Genomic DNA, 25558 nt, shown 5'->3' on the forward strand with positions numbered 1-25558 from the left:
CCTGCCGGGGGTGTCTGCCCCAGGCCGCCTTTCCCCTGATTTGAATGCCATGGGCTGATGGCAAGGCCCCCATGAGGCCAAGGGTGGATGGGTCGCAAGGGGCAGTAAGCCCCTGCCCAGGAGTGCGAGGGAGGGACGCACTGCAGACACCGCCTTGTGTTCGCTGAAAGCGCAGACGTGGCGCTTGGCCTTTCTTGGCTTTGTTTGGGCCCAGGTGGGGAAGAAGGTTGCTTTAATGTGTAATCCCTCTACAAAATGAACACTCTGAAGGGTTAAAAGTCTGAGACACTGTTGGTCACCGGCTGCTGCTTATCTGAGCCAGTGGATTCAGGGGTCTGGAGTAAATTGGGAACAAGAGCAGTTTGCAAAATAATCCCTGCAACTTTTTTTTCTTTCTGCTTTTAGTTTAAATGCAAGTTTTATAAATCTCCAGAGCACGTCTCCAGGGGCAGCAGAGATTCCAAGGCTGTGGGAATTCAGTGAGCCTGCGGTCTTTTTCTCTAGCTCTTTTGCCTATTCTCTGCAGCACCCCCCAGCTTTTAATTTAAGAAAACCTTCTCTTGTGCCCGCTGTTGGCACTGCCGGTCTCTTTCCTCTGCAGTCGGACAGAATCACTGCAGCACCAACAGAGCTGTGGGCCGCCCCACTCCTTTGCTGCAGAGACTTCTGTTGAAACTCGCATATGCGGAGCTCTGAATGTGTACAGCTAAGCTGGCTTGCCCCAAAAAAATTCAGTGGTGATGCAGCTGATCCCGGGTGCAGAAGAACTCTGGTTCTTTTTAGGGACCAGTTTCCCAAATGAAATAAGCAATGCTAGCAAAGGGGTGTAACGTACACAGGGACCTTGACTTAGTTCTGCTGGGTAACAGGATCCCTCTTCCCCCACTCCTGTCTGCCATAGCTAGAGGGGCAAAAGGCTTTAATGAGACCCACCGCACTGGTTCCAACTACCAGGTTTGTCAGTACCTTTAAAGTATATCGTGTGTCTTGGATTGGCACACTGCAAAAGAAATATTCCAGTTGGGGGAAAGAGTCCTATTCATGAGTCTGTAGTTCTGAAAAAGTTGTCTGTCCCTTGAAGCGTGTTCTCAAACCAGCTGGGCCCCTGGGCCTGCGCGCCTCTGGTGCAAAGCAGCTGGGCCCCTGGGCCTGCGCGCCTCTGGTGCAAAGCAGCTGGGCCCCTGGGCCTGCGCGCCTCTGGTGCAAAGCAGCTGGGCCCCTGGGCCTGCGCGCCTCTGGTGCAAAGCAGGGCGCCAGTTTGGAGCGGGTTTCTGTTGCCCATTGGTTGGACGTGCGCGGCTCCTGCCTTTGGCAGGGTGTTATACACTGTGTGCTCCTGCTCATGGCAGCAGCAGAGGGAGGGGGCCAGGAGCCCGTGACAATGCTCAGTCGGATGTTATAAGTTTATAGCTGTGTTTTGTTTCTTTTCAGGAGCTATGTAATCGTGGTGCTTAGAGTGGTCTGAAAGGAACAGAAACACTTAGCCTTGAACTTTTGTTCTGCTGCTGCTTCTTGTGCCTCTGAGGTACAAAACATGCCTGTAAACTTATAATCTGTCGCACTGACGGGCGGGGCTTATAACAAGGCCGGGGCCGCATTCAGGGAGGCTCTGGGGTGTGTGGAGTGGAGGATTGCAGGGCCCTCGGCGGGGGGGGCCGGGTTTGAAGCCCAGTGTTCCCCGTAAGTTGGGGTGAATCTCACATCTCCCTCGCTGCCTTGCTGGGCTCTCCCCCTGCCCCAGGAAGACACACACAGGATCCTGGGCTCATGCACAAGCGTGCGGGCTGGGAGAGGCAGAGCAACGCCGTAACCCACGCTGGGGAGGGCAAAGGGGGTTACAGGGAGAGGCCCTCCATGCTGGAGAGCACCGAAGTGCCAGGGATCGGTGCAGACACTCTCGGGGCCTGCTGAGAAATAAATCAGTGCCTTGCAGGGTTTGCGAGTGCTGGGGCGGGGGGGCAATTGTGAACGCTGCCAGACAGGAGCCTCCACACGCACACGAACTGCAGCACCCAGCTATGCAAATAGCTTCGGAGCACAGAGCGCTTTGCTGAGCGTTAATTGCTACACCATTCCTGTTGCATGGCAACAGCTGCATTTGTACAGCTGACAGCTCCTGCCCTGGGTTGCCCTGCCAGCCGCGGTGACACACTCAAAAGCAGGGGGCTGTTCGCAGGAAAGCTGGGAGGTGCCAAGAGCATCTGTGTCCGGCTGGGAGAGCTGGGGCGAGCGGGGCACAGGTGCAGTGGTGTGGGCAGCCATGCAACTGCTCGGCCGGGGGCAGTGGGCAAGGCGGAGTGGAGCTGGTAGAGCCCATGCACAAAGGGGTCGTTAACAGCTCTGGTTACAGCTTGGCGCGAGCAGCTTCCCAGCTGCAGTAAGGCCGGTACGGGGGGGGAGGTCAGCCACCATAGTGCTGCAGTGGCCCAGGCCCCTCGGAGCACATGTCTCTGAAGAGCCCCTTGTCGAGCTCCTGAGCAGCCGGGGCCTGTGTCCAGCCGTGGGTGATCCCTCCCCGCCAAGACCCCTGCGCAGCTCCCTAGCTGTAGCTTCTCCAGAGATGGTCTGGGAGGAGAGGGGACAAGTGGCAGGGCAGAGACAAGGTCCTAGGGTTTGAGGTCAGCAGGGCCGCTAGATGGTCACGCCTGCCTCCTGAGTGTGACAGGCCGTTGCAGCCCAGCTCCCTACCCCTGTGTTAAGCCCTGCGTGTGTTTGGCTAATGCACGTCTGTTCAAAAGCCATCGCCAGTGTTTGCTGGTTTCTGTGTCCTTGGGTGGCCGGCCAGGAGGGGTTCAGGTGCCCCCCCAGCTGTCTAGCACAGTGCCCGCAGCCGGCAGCCTGTGTTGCTACAGGTGGTGCGCAGGCCTCGGTGCACAGAATAACATGTTTCCGCACGTGGCTGGAGCAGAGGAGAGGGAGCCCTGGTCGTCAGTCTGGGTCGGAAGCCCCCAGGTGGTGGAGAATCTGCCCCTTGCCTGGGGAGTTTGTCCCACCGTTGAGAATGCCTGTTGCATTCCTCGCTGTCGGGTTCAGCCTCCAGGCCCTGGCTCTCGGTCCACCTTCCTTGGCAAGCCAGATGAGGCCTTGGACGCCCCCCAGAAGGGCTTCATGCCTGGCCATCCAGCCCCCGCAATGCCACCTGTTGGGTAAATTGTGCCGCGATCTAGGTAACCCGTCCCAGAGGCACTTGGGGCTTCAAGCCCCAGCCAGGGTTATCAGGAGGCAGGCCCAGCCCCCGCCTGTTTCTTGCGGCATGGGCTGCCAGCTAGTCGCAGTACTGCTCTGAGCACAGAGCCGCTGTCCCAGGCAGACCTGGGGAGCAAATACAGCCTCAGGTGTACCGTAATGCCCGTAACCTTAGACTCAGCCCTGCGCACTGCAAGGAACACAGCCAACCCCCTTACGCTGCCAGTCTGCACGGAGGAAGAGAAGAACACGGCAGCAGGTGCTGCGGAAGTCGCTGCCCTGAGAGGCAGAGCTGTGGTGCCCGGCTGCAGGGGGCTGGGGCAGCAGGGGATGAGGTGTGTCAGGAAAGCCCCAGGGCTGGGCAGCACTATGCCAGTGTAGGTGGTGGGTGTCAATCCATGGATGTTAACCACCTCCCACCCCTTTGTTTGATTGCTTTGAGAAAGCAAATGCTTTTCCTCCCTGGTAAATCTTCAACCAGCTGGAGCTGGGCGTGAGCCCGGCTGGTGCCAGTAGTGTTAGGCTGGTGTGAGTGAGATCAGAATCACGCTCCCAGACTGCACACCTGGAGTAAACTGAACAAGGCCACAGCAGAGAGCGAAACGCTCCCTAAGCTGTCAGATGGGATCGCCTAGTGAGGCCAGCAGCACGTGGGCTCTAGGGACCTGCTGCTCCCCTGCCCTGCAGCCTGGAGAGTTATTCACACCTTGGCCTTGTACGAGCTGCACAGGGGTCCGGGGTCATGGAAAGCAGGGGAGAATCCTCCTCTTTCCTGTCCTAGGATCGGGGGCCCAGATGTGGCCTTTGAGGACTCATAGCCTGGCAAGAAGCTGTTCGGTTCACAACATGCTTTTCCTTCTGCCAAGCAGCTCCAACATCGTGTTCCCCCGCCGGCTCCCCGTACCTGCCTGGGTTTTCCTTTGCAACCCCCTTGCTGGTACCTAGACTAGCCCGTTTGTTGTTCCGAGACATTAACCACTTCCTAGTCGGCCCCCATCCCCGGTCCCTTGCTGGTAGACAAAGGCATGTGAGAGAGAGGTGGGGACTAGTTCCTAGCCACACCCCTGGGAGTGCTAGAAACTCAGCTGGCCACCTGCTTGCAAATGGCAGCCACCTCCGGCCTGGGGCTTTCAGGCAGGTGAGAGAACCCATGTTTCTCCCTTCCAGCTGGAGAAAGTAGTGTGGAGTCTCTTCCTCAGACAGAGTCAGCCTGGGACCCCCGTCCTCTCCTCTCTCGAGCCAGGGGTAGGGCTCTTCCTCCACTGTTACTCTGCAACCTGGCAAGGGGTGTGCTCTGCTACAGGCCGGAGACGGGTTTCACCCATGCAGCTCAGAACCTGGCTCCCAGGTGTTCTGTGCTGCCTGTCAGCAGGAGCAGCCAATGCGGCCAGAGGTCGCTGCAGGCAGCGATGTGTGGTAAGGGGACTCTGCTAGCTTGTGAAAGGAACTGGTGCCTCTCAGAGAGCCACAGCGGTGGCTGAAGGAGACCCCCTGAGTGAGCGTCACCCCAAAGCCTGGGGCAAGAGCCTTGTTAGGAATCCATAATGGGAAGTTAAGAGGCAGCCAGTGCCCAGGGCTCAGCTTGAAACAGGGAAGAGGAGCGACTGGAAAGCACAAGGGCGTCCAACTTGGAGAAGAGACGGCGGGAGCAGCGGTCCAGGGGCGCCAGGCCAAGGGTAGCTGTGTGTGAAAAGAGCTAGAGGAGTCCATGGGACGGACCTGTGCATGGCTGTAAGAAAGGGTGGCCAGGGATACAACCCCTGCTCTCGGTATCCCGGCGTCTGGCTGTCAGCAGCCGGCAGTGGGCGATCGGTGGGGCATCGCTTGACGAGTCCAGTTCTGTTCATGCCCTCTGGGGCAATGGCCAGAGCTGGTGGCCAGGAGGTTAGGCTGGGTGGGCCTTCAGGTCTGTTGTGGCTGTTGGGTTGTAAGACGGAGAACCTTTAAACCACTTGATGCTGTGAGCTGGCTGAGGCGAGGGAGGAGACCCTGAAGGGTCTAGCCCAGTGCTACAGCCAGGAACTGTGATGGCAGATGAAGTCCAGCCTAGACCAGAGCAGAGTCGTAGAATCCTGGGGCTGGAAGGGACCTCAGAGGTCAGAGTCCAGCCCCCTGCCCCAAGCAGGATCAATCCCCACTAAGTCATCCCAGCCAGGACCTTGTCCAGCTGGGACGTAAAAACCTCAAGGGATGGAGATTCCACCACCTCTCTAGGCAACACATCCCAGTGCTTCACCTCCCGCCTGGGGAAGTAGTTTTTCCTAATATCCAACCTGCACCTCCCCCTCTTCAGCTTCAGACCACTGCTCCTTGTTCTGCCATCTGACACCACTGAGAACAGTTTCTCACCCTCCTCTTCAGAGCTCCCCTGCAGGAAGTTGAAGTCTGTTACCAGTTGCCCCTCAGTCTTCTCTTCTGCAAACTAAATAACTGCAGATCCCTCAGCCTCTCCTCAGAGGTCATGTGCTCCAGCCCCCTAAACATTTTTGTTACCCTCCGCTGAACCTGCCCCAGCACATCCACATCCTGTCTGGACTGGACTAGACTGCCAGGCTCAAAGCTCCCTTAGCTGTTTGCAGTCCTACCCCGGAGGTGTTTTACCAAGGCCAGTGAGCATGCAAACAACCCACGCTGTTCTTCCCACCATGCACAACTTTATTTTGCACTGGTGAGGTCACATCTGGAGCGTTGTGTTCGGTTTTGAGTCCTTGATACAAAAAAGATGTGGACGCTCTGGACAGAGCCCAGGGGAGGAGGATAAAAATGATTAGGGGGCTGGAGCACATGACCCATGAGGAGAGGCTGAGGGATTTGGGGTTATTTAGTCTACAGAAGAAAAGCTTGAGCGGGGATTTGATAGGAGCCTGCAAGTACCTGAAGGGGAGCTCTAAAGAGGAGGGTGAGAAACTGTTCTCAGTGGTGTCAGATGGCAGAACAAGGAGCAATGGTCTGAAGTTGAAGAGGAAGAGGTGTAGGTTGGGTATTAGGAAAAACTACTTCCCCAGGCAGGTGGTGAAGCACTGGAACGTGTTACTGACAGAGGTGGTGGAATCTCCATCCCTAGAGGTTTTTAAGTCCCGGCTTGACCAAGCCCTGCCTGGGATGACTGAGTTGGGGTTGGTCCTGCTTTGGGCAGGGGGCTGGACCTGGTGATCTCCTGAGGTCCTTTCCAGCCCTGGGAGTCTGACTTGGTGAACAAAGTCAGATGGAAGCAGACCCCAGGACCCTTTCTGCCCACGGCCAGTGCAGCTGCTGCAGGGGATGGGGTCAGATCTCCTAGGTAGTGGGCAGGGGTGGGGGTGATGATCAGATGCTCCCATGAGGTGTGGTCCTGATTTCTAAAACCTGGAGGGATACAGAGCAGTAGGATCTAAGTTCATACACCAGGGCCCGGTGCATGGAATGCCAGCCTGGCCTGTGGTTAGTCTGGGACAGGGCAGTGAGCTGTAGCCATGGCTCTGCTCAGGTTAGCAGCAAGGGGTTATGTACATCCATGCTGGAGCTACAAAGCTGCAGCCATCATAGTGGGTGACCTGCATTCTCCTCCCAGCTCTGCGGAGGCTCACTGGGCTTCCTTACGTACATCACCCGTGGTCCAAGAGAAGGGAGCCAGGTGCAGCTGCAGGCGCAGACAGAGCCCACCCCTCTGCGAATGGGAGCTCAGCCGGAGCTGGGCAGGACTGAAGAGTGAGAGCCCTAGCGCACGGGGTCTGGTGGGGGGGTTCCAGAGAATCTGGAACTGGAGAGTAGGTGCAGAGAAGTCAACTCAATTTTGTGGCCAGTCCTGGGGTTGCACCCCCAGACTGTCACCCAGCCAGGCAGCGACTCCCCAGATATGCAGGGGTTGGGCAGGGTGCGATCGGACCAGCTGCACAGGGCTGGGGACGCAACTGGTTATGTTCTGCTTTTAAGCAAGAGACCGCTCTGCTGGCCACTCGCCTTGCTGCGTCCCGGGGTCCTGGGCCGGAGAGCAGCCTGAGGGCTTGTGCACATTGGGAACTGCCCTTCCTCTGTCAGACTGGGGACAAACCCAAGCTGTCCCTGCCTGCAGCCCTGGTTTACCCGAACTCATTGCGCTGTACAGCAGGGCAGCGTGTCAGCCCGGGCCGGGGCTGTGTGCCAGAGGAGCCTGTCCCACAGCATTCAGCCGCTCAAGTCTGGGGCTCTTGGGCTGCCAACCTGTAACTTGCACAGCGAGTGTGTTCAGTGGGAGAGACCAGAGGTGGCTGTGGTGTTGAAGAGCGGCAGTGGAGAAGTGGTGTGTGGGGCCTGGGGTTTGGCCGCCTCCTCATGGCCGAGGCCCGGCGTGCTCTGCACCGTGAGATCTTCGCTGCAGCGTGGGAGTGGGATGCAGGCCTGGGTCCCAACGCCATGGGGAGCCCGTTTCTGCGAGGGCCTGGGAGTGAGCTGCCAACGCCTGGCAGGAGCTGCCTGCCTGACCTCAAAGCGCGCCTAGAGGCAGGCGGATTTTCTGTCAGCCCCGGCTGAGGGCAAAGGGCGCAAAGCCCAGCTGCCATTGCAGGAGCTGCACCACTGAGGGGAGCAGAAGGGCTCTGGGGATTTGCAGCATACGTTCATTCCTGGCCCTCTGCTTCGCTAACTCTCTCTCTCTCTCTCTCTCTCTAGTGAGGCTGCAGCTGAGACCGTAGCAATAGACCCTGCCACCCAGCCGAAGTCTCCCCTGGAGAAGTTTATGGTCCGACTGTGTACGCATCACCAGAAGCAGTTCATTCGTGTGCTGAACGACATCTACACTGAAGTGCAGCCAGGTGCTGAGGACCAGCCATTGCTGGACTCTGAAAACATGGATGCCTCCGTGTGCCGCTCGGGCTGTAGCCAGCCCAGCACTGAGAACTGGCACAAGGCTGCTCCCTGTTCTGAGGCGAAGCCCCAGACAGACTCGGACAGAGACCCCCGGGGGCTTCCCAGCTCTCTGTGTGCGGCGGCACATGCCCTGAGGCAGCACGCGGATGTGAAGTCTCTGGACAGAGTGGAGCATTTCAGTCCTGCTTTCAGGAGAGACTCCTCCGAGCTCGCTGCTGCTAGAGCGAGCGCCGTCAGCCCCAAGGAGAGCACCGCCCATGGGTACCTCACTGCTTCCAATTCTTCCTCCCTCAACTTCCAGCCTGGCTCCCGCGGCCCAGAACCACAGGGCCTGGGGCAGGAGCAAGAGGCGGGCGCCAGGAAGCCCGAGGAGGACAGAGACCTCGTCCAAGGCGTGAACGGCAGCGACGGGGGCTTCGACGGCTGTCTGCCAGCCCCGAGGAGCTCGTTCCGGGCGTTCCCGGAGGAGGCCTGGGACTCAGGGTTTGCAGGGCTGCCTGCGCGGAGAGCCGACAAGGAGAACGCATTACAGTGCAGCTCCAAAGCACCTTCGCTCCCTGATGCAGAACCCAACGACCAAGATGCGAGACCAAAGCAAGAGAACCATCTGCACGCCCTGGCCAGGGCCAAGGCGGTGCACCCCAGCGACAGGAGCCCCTGCGAGCGCTCCAGAGACGGCTGGCTGGCCTCCGCCACGCTGCCGGACAGGCCCAAGGCCAGTGGGGGCCGCGCCAGAGCCAAGACGGGGCCCTCTGCCACCAAAGCAGCTCGCAGGAACAAACGAGCCTCAGGGCTGCGGATAAACGACTATGACAACCAGTGCGACGTGGTCTACATCAGCCAGCCCATCACGGAGTGCCACGTGGACAGCCAGCAGCCGGCAGCCTCCCGCCGCACCGCACGCAAGAGCACCCGGGGGTACTACTTCAACGGCGAGTGCTGCGAGCTGCCCACCGTCCGCACGCTGGCCAAGGGCCGCCATGGGGAGGAGGGCGGGAAGGGGCCCACGCCCAGGACGCAGGCGGCGCTGAGTGCGAGGCAGAGCCCGGCACCCGCCGAGGAGGCCCAGGCTGCAGGGAAAGAGGCTGAGAGGAGAGCGTCTCTCAGGCTCCTGTCCAAAGGCGCTGCCCCAGGCCGGGACGCGGCCGAGAAGGCGCCCAGCCCGGGTGGCTCGCTGACGGCAGGGGAAGCCGCTTGCACGAGGCTGCTGCTGGCTCAGCCTGCTCCCCCCTGCCCCGGTGACCCTCCGGGGGCAGTCCCAGCCCCCACACAGGCGCTAGCCAACGGCCCCTGCGCTGCCCAGGGAAGCCTGGAGGCCACGTGCCAGCTGCTGGAGAGGCCACAAGCTGATGGGCCCCAGCAGGCAACCAGCGGCGCTGACCCCTGCGCAGAGCATGGGCCCTCAGAGCGCAGTAGTGGGGAGGCTGTGCCCACCACGCCACCTCCTGCTCCAGGAGCTGCTGGCGTGGAGGGAGGTGCTCTATGCTCAGAAATACCAGCTGGTCTGGCACCACCTCCTGCCGGCCTGAACCCTGCATCTCCCGCCGGCCTGGGCCCCATGCCTCCCACTGCCGGCCTGGGCCCCGCGCCTCCGCCCGCCGGCCTGGGCCCCGCGCCTCCGCCCGCCGGCCTGGGCCCCGCGCCTCCCCCCGCCGGCCTGGGCCCCGCATCTCCTGCCGGCCGGGGCCCCACGCCTCCCCCCGCCAGCCTGGGCCCCACGCCTCCCCCCGCCGGCCTGGGACCCGCGCCTTCCCCCACCGGCCTGGGTCCCGCGCCTCCCCCCGCCGGCCTGAGCCCTGCATCTCCTGCCGGCCGGGGCCCCACGCCTCCCCCTGCCGGCCTGGGCCCCGCATCTCCCGCCGGCCTGGGCCCCACGCCTCCCCCTGCCGGCCTGGGCGCCGCATCTCCCCCTGCCGGCCTGGGCGCCGCATCTCCCCCTGCCGGCCTGGGCGCCGCATCTCCCCCTGCCGGCCTGGGCGCCGCATCTCCCCCTGCCGGCCTGGGCGCCGCATCTCCCCCTGCCGGCCTGGGCCCCACGCCTCCCCCTGCCGGCCTGGGCGCCGCATCTCCCCCTGCCGGCCTGGGCGCCGCATCTCCCCCTGCCGGCCTGGGCGCCGCATCTCCCGCCAGCCTGGGCCCCACGCCTCCCCCTGCCGGCCTGGACCCTGCATCTCCTGCCAGCCTGAGCCCCGCTTCTCCCCCCGCTGGCCTGGGCCCCACTGGCCTCGACCCCGCATCTGCTTTGCAGCTTCCTACCACTGTTGTCCTGGCACCACCCGCCGGCCTGGACCCCGCGCCTCCTTTGCAGCTTTCTTCCACTGTTGCCCTGGCGCCTCCCACCGGGGCAGGCCCGGCGCTCCATGCTGAGCTGCCCAGCAACACGGACTCTGAGCGTCCTGCTGGAGCAGACCTGGAACTGGTTGAGGCACTCCCCACCCAGCCCCCAGCCAGCGGGGATGCGGAGCCCCCCACGCCGCTCGCTGCTGGTTTGCAGCCCGAGCCTCCGGCTAGCTTGCAGTCTGTGGATGTGACCGAGGCTGTCCCTGCCGACCCAGAGGCTGAAGTTGGTGGGGTGCAGGATGGCCCTCTGGAGCCAAGCGAGGCTGTGCTAGCGAGTGCCCAGCTCCAGGAAAGCTTGGCCAGGGAGACTGCCGCAGCCAGCAGCCAGCCGTGTGAGCACGGGATTGGTGCTGGCGAAACACCCCTAGCGCCAGACTCGCTGGGGGCGGGTGAAGAGGGGACCGTCCCAGCTAGAGAGACCCTCGACAAGAAGCAGAAGAAAAGCCGGAGAGTTCTCATTGCATCAGACCGGTGTCTCCGCAGCCAGCAGGGCCGGCCACCCCCGGACAGCAGCGCTGAGACCTCTGCTGCTCCCGCCTCTCTGCAGCTGCCCTGCCTTCAGATTAAGCTTTCCAAGCGGCCCGGGGCCAAGCGCTTTCGGAGAGAGGTGCACCTGGGCGGGGCTGTGGCCGTGTGCTTTCCAGAGGGCTGCTTCCACAAGACGCTGCTGCAGAGCATCGTGGCACCGGACCCCAGCAGTGCCCTGGCCAAAGAGCCCGAGCAGCTGGCAGCCGATGAAGATGGCGTCACTACCAGGCAAACCTATAAAAGCATGTTGGGCAAAGCGGGGTCGGCGGAGAGAGATGGGCTGTCGAAAGCAGAGCTCCCCGCGAAGGTCAGCCACAGTAAGTCAGGGGAGATGCTCGAGATCTGCGTCGAGGCCAATTCTGACAGGAGAAGTGTTCTGCTCCCTAGGGAAGGTGGAACAGGTGTCCAGGGTGCAGAGCAATCGGATGGGAAGCCAGAGGCTGGGGAGAACCCTGAGAGTGCTCGAGACACTGGGAAGGGCCTGGATAAAGGTCTGAGCGATTCACCTCCAGGTCCTGGTAGTAAAAGTGGGAGCAAACACCTCCCATCAAAGACTTGGAAACAAAAAAATCTGGCCATCCCCGCTTACAATCTGAGACACGCCCCTACCCCTCTGGACACAGCCAGAAGGAGCGTTTCAGGGAAGGAAGCTCTGCAAGCAAATTCAAACCAGAAGGAGGAGCTGAGCTCGGGGAACAAAGACCCCCTGGGTTTGAAGGAGGTGGCCATCCTGGCTGAGGACAAACCTAAGTTTGTGGAGTGGTGTGCTGAGGAAGAGAACCAGGAGCTTATTGCAGACTTCAATGCCCAGTACATGAAGGTTCAGAAAGGCTGGATCCAGCTGGAGAAGGACGCACAGCCAGCTCCCAAAGTGAAGAACAGAGCTGACAAGCTGAAAGAGATTTGGAAAAGCAAGAAAAGAACCCGGAAGTGTAGGGCGGCGCTGGAAGTGCAGAGGCTGTCCCCGGTCCAGATGCTGTTTATGAAGGCCTTCAGGCTTTCCAACATCTGCCGGTGGTTCTTGGAGACAACTGAAACCAGGTCGCTAATCATTGTGAAGAAACTCAACACCCGTCTCCCAGGGGATGTTCCCCCCATCAAGCTCCCCCTGCAGAAGTACTGCTCGGCCGGCCTGTATCCCAGCTCACTGCAAGCCGAGCGCTTGAAAAAGCACCTCAAGAAATTTGCCGCAACGACCCCTGCTAAAAATAACTTGAAGAACCAAAAGTTGTGGGCCCGGCTTCAGGAGAGCGCTGACCAAGCGGAGCCCGAGGGAGCTGCCAGCCCCAACCCAACGTCGCCTTGCGACGCTAGCCCGGACACTGACTGCGAAGAGAGAAACATGCAGCTGCCGGTGAGCCTGCCGGCGCAGGCCAGCTCCAGGATCCTGCGGAAATACTCCAATCTGCGGGGCAGGCTGCGAGCGCAGCCCAGCCTGGCAAAGAGTGAGCGGAAGGGGGATGGTGGCACCGACCCTGCCACTGTGGAGGGCAAGCAGAGCCGCAAGAGTGTCTGCATCAACCCGCTGATGTCCCCCAGGCTGGCCCTGCAGGTCAAGGCAGACGTCTTCCCTGCCAAGCTGGTGCCCACGGAAGCCGCTGTGGCAAAGGGTCGAAAAGGGAAGGGCCGGTCCCAGGAGGCCTCCGTGCCCAGAGCTGAGCCTCTGCCAAGCAGGAAGAGACCGCCACGGGAGAGCAGCCCAGCACCCTCCTCCAGCAGAGACAGGCTTCCGGCAAAGAAGGGCGGCAAAGGACCACGTCCAGAGGGGCCCCCCAAGGCACCTGCTACCAGAAAGCAGGCAGCCGCGGAAGGCCGCAGTGCGCCTGACGAAAGGGAGGCTTCGAAAGAGAAGGGGGTCCCCAAGAGACAGCAGCAAGGCAAGAGCCCTGTCCAGAAGGGCAAAGTGACCCCCGCTCAAAGAGCTGCACTCCTGTCCAGCCACAGAGGGCTCCCCAAATCGACGCCCAAGCCAAAGGCCCGGGCGGAGCCCTCAGCCAGGGTGCAGAAAGCAGCTGAGCGAAAGCCCAGCAGCGGGAAAACTCTGACAAGGGCTATGAAGAGAGTTCAGGAGAGTGGCTCATCTGCCCAGGGCAAGAGGAAGTTACGGGCAAAAGGGGACAGTTCCCACAGCAAGCGGACACGCCTGGATGCAAAGTAGCCGAGGGCCGGAGCCGTGGTCAGAACTGGTGTACAGGCAGAACCCTGGGCCATGCATTAACTAAAGTTGCTTTGGTAAGCTGTAGCAAGCCTTTAAAATCCGCAGTGCCAGGCATGCCCCCGTGACTTTAGACATCGGAAGGTGTGTCTCAGGCAGAGCAGAGGGGAGGGCAGGCTGCCTCGGCTGTGGAGGAGGGAATGGTCCTTGGGCTTTAACCCTGGAACCAGGCAGTTTTAGTTACAAGTACAGTGCCTTATTTATCGTTTTTAAAGGCTCAATAAAAGCAGCACGTCTGGGGGGTTTAAAGGCTTGCCTTCTATACTTGATGCACAAGCACTTGTACTGTAGCGGAAAGGAACCCACCGTCATGCACATAACGTAGCGTTCAGCAGCCCCTTGTGGGGCCTGCACACAATTCCTCCCCTCCCTTCGTGGGAAGCAGCCAGACCGTCTGTGACAGTGACTTTAGAAACCAAACCAAAATCGTGCTCTAGCCAGAGAGGGAAGGAGTCACTGGGGCCCTTCTGCCCCTCGCTAGCGCCCGTTGGGGTCTGGGCAGTGAGCTGCTTAACGATATGAATTGTTGGCCACTTGTGCGTAATTTATGGTCTCTAGGATTGGGCAGATGTCCCTATTCTGCTGCTCCTCCCACCTTGAGGTGGTCGCCGTGGTCAGCTCTGAGCTGACGGGCACAAGGGTTCCTGCTCGGCGTGCTGGCTCGCAGCCTGCACAGCTGTGGCAGGGGGCAAAAGCCCGTCCTGGGAGGCACTCGCATCCCTGCGCTGCTTGGTGAGCGCCCTCTCCAGTCAGCACTGTGGTTCCCAGACTCTCTCCAGGGGTTTCCCCTGCTGGGAAAGGACGGGGCAGCTCTCCCCTCGTTACTGACTCTCCGTGCACTCCCCGCCCCCACAGAACACCTGGGTTTTAGGGCAGATTTGTGAATGTTCGACTTGGGCTGATGCTGAGGGCGCAAGCAGCCGATTCGTGTTTTCATTCACTGCGGGCGCATTTCTGAATGAGGTGAAGCTGGTTCTGTCCCGCTCAGGGCTGTCTCTGGGGTCGGCAAGCTGTCCTCGTCCTCTGCGCTGCCCAGGCAGCGTGGACACCCTGCCTTGCAGGGGCTGGCAAGCATCTCCGACAGGGTCTGATCAACGCAGCCGTGCAATGCGTCCAAATCAAGCAATAGTTTCCAGTGGAGAAACGCTGAGAGTAACAGCCGATGTCCCTGCGGAAACCCGTTAGAGTTGCACATAATCCTGTTCCTGTGGCAGGGGTTGGCAGGGGAGCCAATTGGGGCGGGGTGGGGAGTTTGGTAGTGAAAATTGCCCCCACCCGTTGTGTAAGCAGCTGTTAGACAATGGCATCAGCTCCACTCGCTGCCTGGGTTGAGAAGGTCAAGGCCAGCCAGTTTCTTTTCAGAGCTCCACTGGGAGCCCCTGCAGAAGAGGACTGTTAGCACGAGCTCGTCTCCTGCTCTGGGCTGGCTCTGAAATCTGCCCACCTTTAAGAGCAGCTTCCACGCGACGCTGATCTAAATACACCTGCCTGTCTTTGTTAGCCTGCCCAGCTGCAGCTGGGCCCTGTGGCGCCGGGCGGCTGCCTGCAGAGCGCGCGCCTTTGGGGCGTGGAGCAGAACGGGTTTGCGCGGTTCGCCTGGACCTCAGATCTCGAAGCTCATTAGCGGAGGCAGAACAGGGCTAATGAATTGACTTTAATCTCTTGCCGGAGCCGTTTAAGACAGAGGCTGAGACTAAGTTTTGGAGACTCTTCTCAGGGCAGCAGCGAGCTGGCTGTGGCTTGGAGCGTGCCGTGTGTGAGGCAGGCGTGCGACAGCTGGAGCCCCGGGGCAGGGAGTTGTGGAAATCATGGTGAACAAAGTAAGAGCTGGACAGTCATTTTGTGCCTGCCAGGCCAGCTGGTCCCTGGGCAGAGGACTGGGACATGAGCTATCACTTGACTTTGGCACTGCATATGGTGCGGGGCCAGGGCTGGGTCGGAACAGACCGGGAAGGGCAGGGGGCCTGCACCGCAGAGGTCGGGGCAGGTATCTCGTACCCCCAGTTCTCTGCAGCCTGGGCTGCTTCCCCAACGAGCCGCCCGTGTGCAGCCCTTCGCTGGTGAGAACTGCGCTGCTCGGCCGGCATCATGCCAGGAGTGTGTGTTACCGACCGTGTGCCTGTGTGTAGGGCCGGGGGTGTGTGTGTTACCGACTGTTTGCCTGTGTGTAGGGCCAGGGGGGTGTGTCAGCGACCGTGTGCCTGTGTGTGTGTGTGTGTGTGTGTGTGTGTGTGTGTAGGGCTGGGGGTGTCTATTAGCGACTGTGTGCCTGTGTGTAGGGCTGGGGGTGTCTATTAGCGACTGTGTGCCTGTGTGTAGGGCCGGGGGGGTGTGTGTGTTAGCGACCGTGTGCCTGTGTGTAGGGCTGGCTGTGTGTGTCAGTGATCGTGTGCCTGTGTGTAGGGCCGGCTGGGTGTGTTAGTGACCATGTGCCTGTGTGTAGGGCCGGCTGGGTGTGTTAGTGACCATGTGCCTGTGTGTAGGGCCGGCTGGGTGTGTGTTACGGGCCGTGTGTGTGTGTGTTAGTGACTGTGTGCCTGTCTGTAGGGCTGGGGGTGTGTATTAGCGACCATGTGCCTGTGTGTAGGGCCGGCTCTGTGTGTGTGTGTGTGTGTGTGTGTGTGTAGGGCTGGGGGTGTCTATTAGCGACTGTGTGCCTGTGTGTAGGGCCGTGAGTGTGTGTGTGTTAGCGACTGTGTGCCTGTGTGTAGGGCTGGTTGTGTGTGTCAGTGATCGTGTGCCTGTGTGTAGGGCCGGCTGGGTGTGTCAGTGACCGTGTGCCTGTGTGTAGGGCCGGCTGGGTGTGTTAGTGACCATGTGCCTGTGTGTAGGGCCGGGGGTGTGTGTTGCCGACCGTGTGCCTGCGTGTAGGGCCGTGTGTGTTAGTGACTGTGTGCCTGTGTGTAGGGCCAGGGGTGTGTGTCAGCGACCGTGTGCCTGTGTGTAGGGCTGGCTGTGTGTGTCAGCGACCGTATGCCTGTGTGTAGGGCTGGCTGTGTGTGTCAGCGACCGTATGCCTGTGTGTAGGGCCGGGGGTGTGTGTCAGCGACCGTATGCCTGTGTGTAGGGCCGGCTGGGTGTGTCAGCGACTGTGTGCCTGTGTGTAGGGCCAGGGGTGTGTGTGTGTTAGCAACCGTGTGCCTGTGCCTCTGTGTGTGTGTATGTGTGTGCGTGCGTGTGTGTTAGTGACCGTGTGCCTGTGTGTAGGGCCGGGGGGGGGTGTCAGCGACCATGTGCCTGTGTGTAGGGCTGGCTGTGTGTGTTAGTGACCGTGTGCCCGTGTGTAGGGCTTGGGGGGTGTGTGTGTGAGCGACCGTGTGCCTGTGTGTAGGGCTGGGGGTGTGTGTTAGCGACCGTGTGCCTGTGTGTAGGGCTGGATGTATATGTTAGCGACCCTGTGCCTGTGTGTAGGGCCGGGGGTGTGTGTCAGCGATTGTGTGCCTGTGTGTAGGGCCAGCTGGGTGTGTGTTTTAGCGACCGTGTGCCTGTGTGTAGGGCCGGCTGGGTGTGTGTTTTAGCGACCGTGTGCCTGTGTGTAGGGCCGGCTGGGTGTGTTAGTGACCGGGTTCCCGTGTGTAGGACCGGGGGTGTGTGTCAGTGACTGCCCATGTGTAGGGCTGTGTGTGTGTCAGTGACTGTGCCCGTGTGTAGGGCCGGGGGTGTGTGTGTGTGTTAGTGACCCTGTGCCTGTGTGTAGGGCCGGGTGTGTGTGTCAGTGACTGTGCCTGTGTGTAAGGCTGGGTGTGTGGTAGCGACCGTGTGCCCGCGACCGTGTGCCCGTGCGTAGGGCCGGGGGAGTGTGCCAGTGACCCTATGCCCGTGTGTAGGACCAGGTGTGTGTGTGTGTGTGTGTGTGTGCCAGTGACCCTGTGCCTGTGTGTAGGGCCGGGTGTGTGTCAGTGATTGTGCCCGTGTGTAGGGCCAGGGGTGTGTGCCAGTGACTGCCCGTGTGTAGGGCTGGGTGTGTGTTAGCAGCCGTGTGCCAGTGCGTCAGGCTGGGTGTGTGTTAGTGACCGTACCCGTGTGTAGGGCCAAGTGTGTGTCAGTGACTGCCCATGTGTAGGACCGGGGGTGTGTCAGTGACCGTGTGCTGTGTGTAGGGTCGGGTGTGTGTCAGTGACTGAGCCCGTGCGTAGGGCCGGGTGTGTGTCAGTGCCCGTGTGCCCGTGCGTAGGACCGGGTGTGTGTCAGTGCCCGTGTGTAGGGCTGGGTGTGTGTCAGTGTCAGTGATCGTGACTGTGCCCGTGCGTAGCCAGCAGCAGCGAATGCCAGTGGCCCGCCAGGCCGGTGCGCTGAGAAGCCAGCCCTGTGTGTGTTGGGGGGTGCGAGATGGGGCTGGTGGTGGCCGTGCTGGGGGGCTGCCTGGCCACGGGTGCGGGGGGTTGGCGAGGCCTTCGCTGGCTCTGGGGCTGGAAGGGCCGGTGTGGATGTAAGGGGCAGGGGCGCTCCCAGGGCCCCGAGCTGGCGCGCTGTGGGGCAGGGCGGGGCGAGGCGATGCCCTTCCCACGTGCCCCAGCCGCTCCTGGGGAAGCTGGTGGTTGCTGGGGTGCCGGTATGCGGAGCTGTCCCCCTGGCGCAGCGCTCAGCACTTTGACAGCCGTGCGATGCACGAGCACTCGCTCTCCCCAGAGCCGTGCGGCGTCTCTCACGTGCGTGCAAGCAGCCAGAGTGCCTGCCCCGTGTGCCACGAGCGTGCCCCTCCCGCTCCAGCTGTGCAGCTCAGCCAGGGGGTCCTGGAGCTGCCCAGCGACAGGGCCCGGCCAGGCTGGGACCCCCGCCCCACCAGCAGGCCTTGGCCCTGTCCCCTAGCCAGGCCTCCCGCAGCTTTCCGGCCTGCTGGAGACCCCGGGGGCAGCACCACGGCCTCAGCTGGGCACAACCTCCCGACACCAGTGAGCCGTGCCTGCGTGTGCGCGTCCTGGCGGAGGGAGGGCCGTGACGCCCTGGGCGCTGTGCCAGCACGGCCATGTGGCTGGCTACGTGCAGGCAGCAGGGTGGCCGCCCTGGGGCTGGCGTCTGGCCCTGTGGGTAGGTCTTCTCCCGGCGGGAGTGGGGGCGTGTGTGTGCAGAGAGGGAGGGGGCACTGCTCTGCTGACTCCTCTGCCCAGGCCGTGCGAGGGCCAGATGTCCCCGGCTGCCACGTTTGTCCTGCTCCCCCTCTCCCGGCTGCGGCTCCCCGTCTTTGCACCGTCCCGGGGGAGCGCCGCCGGCCCAGGGGGCTGGGAGGAGTTAAATCAGCTGCAAAGGGTGGGGCTGCATTTGTGCTCGGTGGTTTTTATCCCGGCGTGGGCTGGGTCCAGCTCCCTCGGGGCAGGTGTGGGACGGGGAGGGGCTGGCTGTGTCCCCAGGCCCGCTGGCAGCGCCCGCTCCGGCAGTCTGAGAACGTGCGTTGCATGGGTGCGATGGCTTCAGTCGACGCTCAGCCCGTGTGGTCCCTCCCGCGGGGCGGGTGTCTCGGTGGCTGTGTGTGTAACCCTCGGGGCCCGGGCACTGACGGGCGTTGCTCCCTGAGACGCCGTGGGGCAGGCGGAGGCGTTTGCTGCCAGGCGGGCGGAGGTCTCAGGGAGTAGGCTTGTAAATAGGTTCTATTTATTTAGGGAACTTCTGTGGCTCGGGGGCCAGGGCCGGCGGGTGTCAGGGTGGGCCCAGTGCCTCCCAGCAGCCGTCGGACACAGCACCGGGGGCGCCGACTCCGGTGATGCAGCATTAAAAAGTGGAAGCATTAAGATTTTCCTCCATCCCTCCTTCGTAAGGCTGGTCCCAGCTGGCCGCCAGGACTGGCTGCCTCGCGCAGCCGCTGGGCCCGTCAGCAATGAGCTGCTAAAGAGTAAGTGTGGAGCAGTAAAAGGGAGCCTGCAGGCGGGGCCCCCGCGGGCGTCGGGAGCCTTTGCGTGGGGCCTGGGCGGTTCTGGGTGCGCTCGCCCCGTCTGTCGGGGAATGGCAGCAGGCTGCGGGGGTCTTGTGGATCCAGAGCCGCGGGTTGTAAATGGCCAGGCTGGGCCCAGCCGCTCATTAGCCTGCTGCATGGTAAGGCCTGCTAGCTAGTGCCCCATCTCGTCTGCTCTTGTGGTCGTGGCAAACCTGCACCCCAGGAGCTGTCGCCTCTGGGCTGTAGCCAGGCTTCCCTCTGACCTGCCCCAGCTGCCTCGTGGAGCTCGGCTTTGGGGTTGTGTGTTGTAAAGGCACTCGGAGCAGGTTGTGCTGGCGCTTGGCTCCATGGCAGCGCCGGTCGCGGGGCAGCCTGCCCGGGTTTGCTTCACTTCTGCTTCTGGGGCAGTGGCGTCTTAGGGGAGCGCTGGTAGGTTTGTTTCCTGGCACTGGCTCTCTGGGTCAGACAGGGTCTCCCCTGTGCTGGCACCTTCCTCCTCTGGGGCATTGTAGCAACCAGGGCTTCCTCCCTCCAAGATCCAGCCACTTTAACCTGCAGTTCCTTTCTAACCTGAAAAATGTTTTCTGCCCCGACAGCTGCTGCCCTCGTAGCATTTTGTAGCTCCCCCCCACCCCACCCCGGTATAGTATATCCCTCTAGCCACTGAGCGGACAAGCCCAGGGCCACACACATCCCCTGCCACCCCCTCTGGTACTGTATGTATGAGCCTAACCAATGTGAACTGGGGAAGCGCTTGGAGACCTGGGGCTGCGGGGCCGGCTGGGCTCTGCATTTCCCTTCGTTCCGGGGACTCGGATACTTCCCTGGGACTGGCGAAATCGCGCCGGCTGCTGGGGCAGGCGGGCTGGACGGACAAGGCTGCGTTAGCTGATGTTTACATACCTCACCTGGAGAACCTCGGAACGTGTAAATAGCAAAGAAAAGTCTCTGGAGTTGCTTTAAGCCGCCCGCTGAGCAGCGCTGGAGTGAGCCGGGCGCGGCTCTATGTTGTGACTGTGCTCCTGTGTTTGCAGCCCTGGTAGACGCCGGGAGCAGCTGTGTTCTCGTTACCGGTCGGATTCCTTCAGGGTTCCCACCCCCTTACGCCTTGTGGAGACCAACCCGACAAGCTTTCTAAAGGCCCTTATTTTATTGCAGCTTATTAAACCTCCTTTGATATGGCAGCCGCCTGGTGTGATAACTGGGGGGATGGGCCCCGGGTGAGTGGGGGGGTTAGTCCCCCAGGTTCCTGACTCCCAGGAGCTGCAGGGTCCAAGCCGCAGAGCTCTGCTCGGGGCCACTGGTGCTCCGGCTCAGCCCGGCCGGGTGCGCTCCCTTGGCGAGCGGCCCAGTGGCTGGAGCAAGGCCACAAGGCTGGGAGGTCGCTGCCTGGCCAGCACTGTCCCTGGTACCCTCCCGAGTGGGCCTCTGTCCCTGCCCAGGGCCGGGCACCAAGGGAGAACACTGGAGCATCTCGGGGTGCCAGCTCTGCACGGGGGAGACACAGGCTGGCGCTTGAACCCCTCGAGCCTGGCGCTGGTCCTGATGGGTGTTGGCTCCACGCCCATCCCTGGCATGAGGGCTGGGAGGCGGGGATGGCCCCAGCCTGGCCGACCTTGTCCTGGGCTCCAGCCCCACGCCCCCAGCATGGCCCGAGTAGGCCTGGCAGGCGACGGCTGCGCTTCCTGAACTCGCAGCTGGCGCCTTCGGCTGGTCACCTCCTACCCCCAGCCCCTGCACCGCTTCCCTGAGCGGCACCAGCCTCCTGCTTGGGTTGTGGCCTCCCCTGCCCCTGTTACCCACCTGCCTCGAGCCCTCTACCCTGGGGTAGGAACAGGCGTGGCTTTGTGCTGCACTGGGGCCTTCTGGCTCAGTGGCCCCCTCCTCCCTCTCTGCCCTGTGCTGGCCTAGGCTTCCCCCCTGCACTGGCTGGGGCTGGGGATGGGTGTGACTGGCTGCCCTGGGGGGGGCATGCGCAAGCCAAGCCCACGGGGGAGCGTGGCTGGGGCAGGGCCAGGCTGGCTCCAGCCAGTAAAGAGGAGACCAACCTGACAGCTGTGACGGAGGAACGCCATGTCCACGGGGCAGCCAAAGCAACACCCTCCCACGGCTGCTACCCAACATGCTCAGCCCTAGCCCCGACCCCAGGAGCTGCCAGGGGGTGCAGGGCGATGCCGGGGCAGCAGCAGAAAGGGCCCTGGCCCTGGCCCTGCCTCTGCCCCCGCCCCCAGCGTATAAAAATACTGTAACAAACTGAAATACAAATATATATTAGAATCTGTCAGTATTCTGTAGAAAGAGCCTTTAGGGGTTAGCGTACAATGAGCAACAGAAAGCAGGCCCAGCCCCCAGGCGCACCCCCCACAGCCAGGCACGGTGCTGGCTCCAGGCACCCCCAGCACCAGCCCCAGGCTCACCCCAGAAACAGGCACCAAGCCAGCTCCCGGTGCACCTCAGAGCAAGGCATGGGGCTGGCCCCGCCTGGGACGTGGGGCGTTTTCTGGTACATTGTGGGGGGGGCTCCAGGGGATTTGCTGGCAGCCGTGGGGTAGTTTACAGCTGCCTTTACCAGGGCTCTGCTGAAGCCCAGAGTTGCCCCAGGGGCTATTAGCTCGTCAGACTAATGGTCTCCCAGTAGAGCTGTGTTGGCAGTGGGCAGCGCTGGGGCCTGGGGGGGGAAGCTGCACCCCTGCGGGGGGGCGGGGTGCTCAGCCCAGGCCCCTAGTAGAGGAAACCAGGACAGCGGGTGCTTATGCCTGGCCCCAGCGTGGGGTGAGGGGGGGATTGTTGTGCAGAGCAGGTTTGGGCCTACAGCCTTGGGAGTGGGGGGGGGGGGGGCAGGGTTTGCCTTTCACTAGCCCAGCTGTCTGCTAGGTTCTCACACACACACGTGCACGCGCACACACACGTGCACGCGCGCACACACACACACACACAAGCACACACACACGTGCACGCCAGGCAGCAGCACATCCCTGTGTGATGCTGGGAGGGGAGCACCAGCCACTGACCCCCAGCACTGCAGTGCCTGGGAGCAGCTGAGCCCTAGGGGTGGGGGCACGCAGGGTGCCTGGCCCATGACACCGGGGGGGGCAGGGGGAGGGGGACAAGACGACACAGACAGACAGACACAACCCAGGGCTCTGGCCCCGCATGGCCTCCAAGCCCACGTGGCACCTGTTACAACCACTGTCGCCCTGCCGGGCACAGGCCATGGCCCCCCACTAGGCACCGCCTCAGCCCTGGTTGGGGGCTGCCTGACACGGGCGCTGGAGGGGGCCAGGCCAGCGCTGCCCCACGCCTCTGCCCGCTGGGTGTACCCGTGGGGCGAGCCAGGGCTGGGAGGGCTGCATGCTGGCAAGGGCCTGGCCAGGCCAGGCAGGAGGTGGGCCTGCCTGACTGACAAGCCTGGCTTGTGGGCGGAGCCTCCGGTGGCTCCGCCCCTCCGTCTCTGGCGGCGGGCTCCTCGGCATGCCTGGCATTGCCGCCTCCCGGCCCTGCTGCTACACGCACCGGGCGCAGCCGCACTTGCCGGCCCTCTCCACCACCTCCACGAAAGAGGAGCCGTCGCTGCACTCGAAGGTGAGCTTCTGGCGCTTGAGACGCAGCGCCGTGCAGCAGCCCTGGCCCTGGCGGCAGGCACCGCGGCACTCCACCCAGGAGACAGGGCGCGTGGTCTGGCAGATAGCGTAGCCCCGCTGCACCTGCGGGTGGTCCTGCACCGGCTCCCCCCGGCACGCCGCCTCTGCAGGCCAGAAGGAGAAAGGCGCGGTCAGAGCCGGGGCCGGGGCCGGGGCCGGGGCCGTGCCCAGCGGCGCAGACGGCTGCACGCCCTGGGCCAGCCTGCAGGCGGGAAGGACGCGAGGCAGGCGCTGTCACTGCGAGCCCTGGGCCAGGGCCAGAGCAGCTATAGGCCCGGGTGGGGTGGGGGTGGGGGGCTGACTGCCATGTGGGGGCGACACCGGGCACACTGGCTCCTGCGTGGCTGTGGGCGCTGCCCAGCATGGGACCAGCTTGGCCACAGGAGTCACAGCCATGGGGCACTGCAGGGCAGGGCAGGGCCCAGCTGGCTGGGCGGGGGCCAGTGCCCAGGCCTGTGGGTTCTGACCTTGGTCACACAGCTGGCCGGCGTAACCGCTGTGGCACTGGCAGTACGGCTCGCCGCGGGCCGAGACCCGGCAGTCCCCCTGTACACACGGCGTGCTCTGGCAGGGGCTGGGGCGCTCCCCCGGCTGGTTGCACAGGGCGCCGCGGTACCCGTCCCAGCACTGGCAGCTGTAGGAGAGCGCGTCGAGGGCCACGCACTCCCCGTGGACACACCTGTGGGGCAGAGGAGACACCAATCCTGGGCAGAGCTGCTGTGGGGCAGGACCCCAGGCAGCCCACAGGCCCTCAGTGACCCCCCCTCTCCCCCCCGGGTCCAGCACCTGTCAAGCAGCACCTGGCAGCAGCAGCAGGTCCCAGAACACCCCCAGGAACTCCGCCTCTCCCAGCTGGCCTGCCCCCTCCACGCAGGCCCCAACCCAGCCTGCACCTGAGCACACGCACAGCACCCCCTCGCCCGCGCCCAGCCCTGGCCAGCCCAGCTGACGAGGAGAGAGGCAGCGTCTGGGAGCGCCAGGCCTCAGGCTGGTAAAGGCAGCACCTGGCATCACCAGTGGGTGTGCAGGCCAGTGCAGCCAGCTGCCCATACACTGCAACCTCCTACCCCGCCACAGCCTGGGCACCCCAGCCCTGCCAGTGCCCCTCACTCCCAACCCACAGCCCCTGCCAGCCCAGCCCTGGGCTCCCCCCACCCCAGCCCTGCTGGTGCCCCTCCCTCCTGCCCTGCAGCCCAGCACTGCCCCTTGGCCCCCCTGCCCTCTAGGAGTGGCTAGTCCAGGCCTTCGCCCATCCCATGGTGCTCGGCGTGGCAGACAAGGCCACAGGCTGCTGTGGGGGTTCAGCCCCACTTCCCAGCTGGCAGCAGCACGCGGGGGGGGGGGGGGGCTCACTTGTGGTCCTGGCAGGGGCCGGGGGCCTGCTGGTCGCAGTGGGGCCCTGCCCAGCCTGGCTGGCAGTGGCAGACGGGGCCGTGGGCGGCATTTGGCTGGCACAGGCCATGCAGGCAGTACAGCTTGCGGCAGGGCTCACAGCCGGGCACCACACCCGGCTTCATGTGCGTCTTGGTGAAGTCCTGCAGCTCATGGTTGATGTAGAGGTTGCGGATGCAGCCATGGAAGCTGCTCCCGTTGAGGAGCTGCCATAGGCGGAAGGTGGCTGAGGTCCCGTCCACCGGCATGCCTGGGGGAGCAGGGCAGTGGGGTGAGCCAGGCGTCAGGGCGACCAGTGGAGGTGGGCCCATACCGCCTCCAGAGCACCTACTCATAGGCACCTTGGGCTGGAAGGGACCTCAGGAGTCAGCTAGGTCAGCCCCCCACCTTGTACAAAGCAGGCTCAAACCCCGCCCGCCCCCCCGCCCCCCAATTAAGTCATCCCAGCCAGGACCTTGTCTTAAAAACCTCAAGGGCTGGAGAATCCACCACCTCTAGGCAACGCATTCCAATGCTTCACCACCCATCTGGGGATGTAGTGTTTCCTAATATCCAGCCTACACCTCTCCCTCTTCAACTTCAGACCATTGCACCTTGTTCTGCCAGCTAACACCACTGAGAACACTTTTTCACCCTCCTCTTTAGAGCTCCCCTGCAGGAAGTTGAAGGCTGCTGTCAAATCACCCCTCAGTCTTCTCTTCTGTAAACTAAACAAGCCCAAATCCCTCAGCCTCCCCTCATAGGTCTTGTGCTCCAGCCCCTTTATCATTTTTTGTTGCCCTTCGCTGAACCTGCTCCAGCAAATCCACATCTTCTGTACTGGGGGGCAGCCCAGGACTGGAGACAATATTCCAGATGTGGCTTCATCAATGCTGAATAAAGAGGAATAATTACGTCTCTAGATCTGCTCAAAATGCTCCTTCTAATGCACCCAGTATGCCGTTAGCATTCTTGGGTATAAGGGCACCCTGTTGACTCATATCTAGCTTTTCATCCACCATACCGCGTAGGTCCCTTTCCATCGTACTGCTGCTGAGCCAGTCGCTCCCCAGCCTATGACAATGCTTGGGATTCTTCCGCCCCAGGTGCAGGACTCTACACTTGTTGAACCGCATCAGATTTCTTTTGTCCCAATCCTCCAATTTCTCCAGGTCACTCGGGATTCTCTCTCTACCCTCCAACATATCTAGCAGGTTCAAAACTAATAAAAGAAAGTTTTTCTTCACACAGCGCACAGTCAATCTGTGGAACTCCTTACCAGAGGATGCTGTGCAGGCCAGGACTCTAACAGAGTTTAAAAAAGAGCTCGATAAATATGTGGAGGTTAGGTCCATAGGTGGCTATTAGCAAGGGGTAAGGTATGGTGCCTTTTGTCAAAGGCGGGAGATGGATGGCAGGAGACAAATCGCTTGATCATTGTCTTTGGTTCACCTCCTCTGGGGCACCAGGCATTGGCTACTGTCAGCAGACAGGATACTGGGCTAGGCGGACCTTTGGGCTGACCCAATATGGGTGTTCTTATGTTATGTTACCTCTCCCCCTAGTTTTGTGTCATCCACAAAC

General features: G+C 62.2%; 2 protein-coding genes across 4 annotated transcripts in view; one reads left to right on the forward strand and one right to left on the reverse strand.

Annotated features, from left to right (window-relative positions):
• The first annotated feature begins 1450 nt into the window (after positions 1 to 1450).
• On the forward strand, positions 1451 to 22099 carry LOC142016154 (uncharacterized). The gene is made up of 2 exons (XM_075000400.1): positions 1451 to 1525; positions 7813 to 22099. The coding sequence occupies exon 2, from the start codon at positions 7880 to 7882 to the stop codon at positions 13034 to 13036; it is 5157 nt and encodes a 1718-aa protein (XP_074856501.1). The 5' UTR covers positions 1451 to 1525; positions 7813 to 7879; the 3' UTR covers positions 13037 to 22099.
• Positions 22100 to 22336: 237 nt separating this feature from the next.
• Positions 22337 to 25558, reverse strand: part of SLIT1 (slit guidance ligand 1) — an 81000-nt gene continuing 77778 nt past the window's right edge. For all 3 annotated transcript variants that reach the window (XM_074999326.1, XM_074999325.1, XM_074999324.1), the window contains 3 exons: positions 23957 to 24245; positions 23071 to 23282; positions 22337 to 22707 (listed from right to left, as the gene is read on the reverse strand). In XM_074999326.1, coding sequence (XP_074855427.1) covers positions 22466 to 22707; positions 23071 to 23282; positions 23957 to 24245 — 743 coding nt within the window. In that variant the 3' untranslated portion in view covers positions 22337 to 22465. The remainder of the gene's footprint in view (positions 22708 to 23070; positions 23283 to 23956; positions 24246 to 25558) is intronic.

This window comes from Carettochelys insculpta, chromosome 7 (assembly GCF_033958435.1).
Source record: "Carettochelys insculpta isolate YL-2023 chromosome 7, ASM3395843v1, whole genome shotgun sequence".
In the NCBI taxonomy this organism is placed as follows: Eukaryota; Metazoa; Chordata; order Testudines; family Carettochelyidae; genus Carettochelys; species Carettochelys insculpta.

What these genes read in the sequence shown, in the direction of transcription:
- LOC142016154 (XM_075000400.1), top strand. Translation starts at nt 7,880, where the DNA reads ATGGTCCGACTGTGTACGCATCACCAGAAGCAGTTCATTCGTGTGCTG.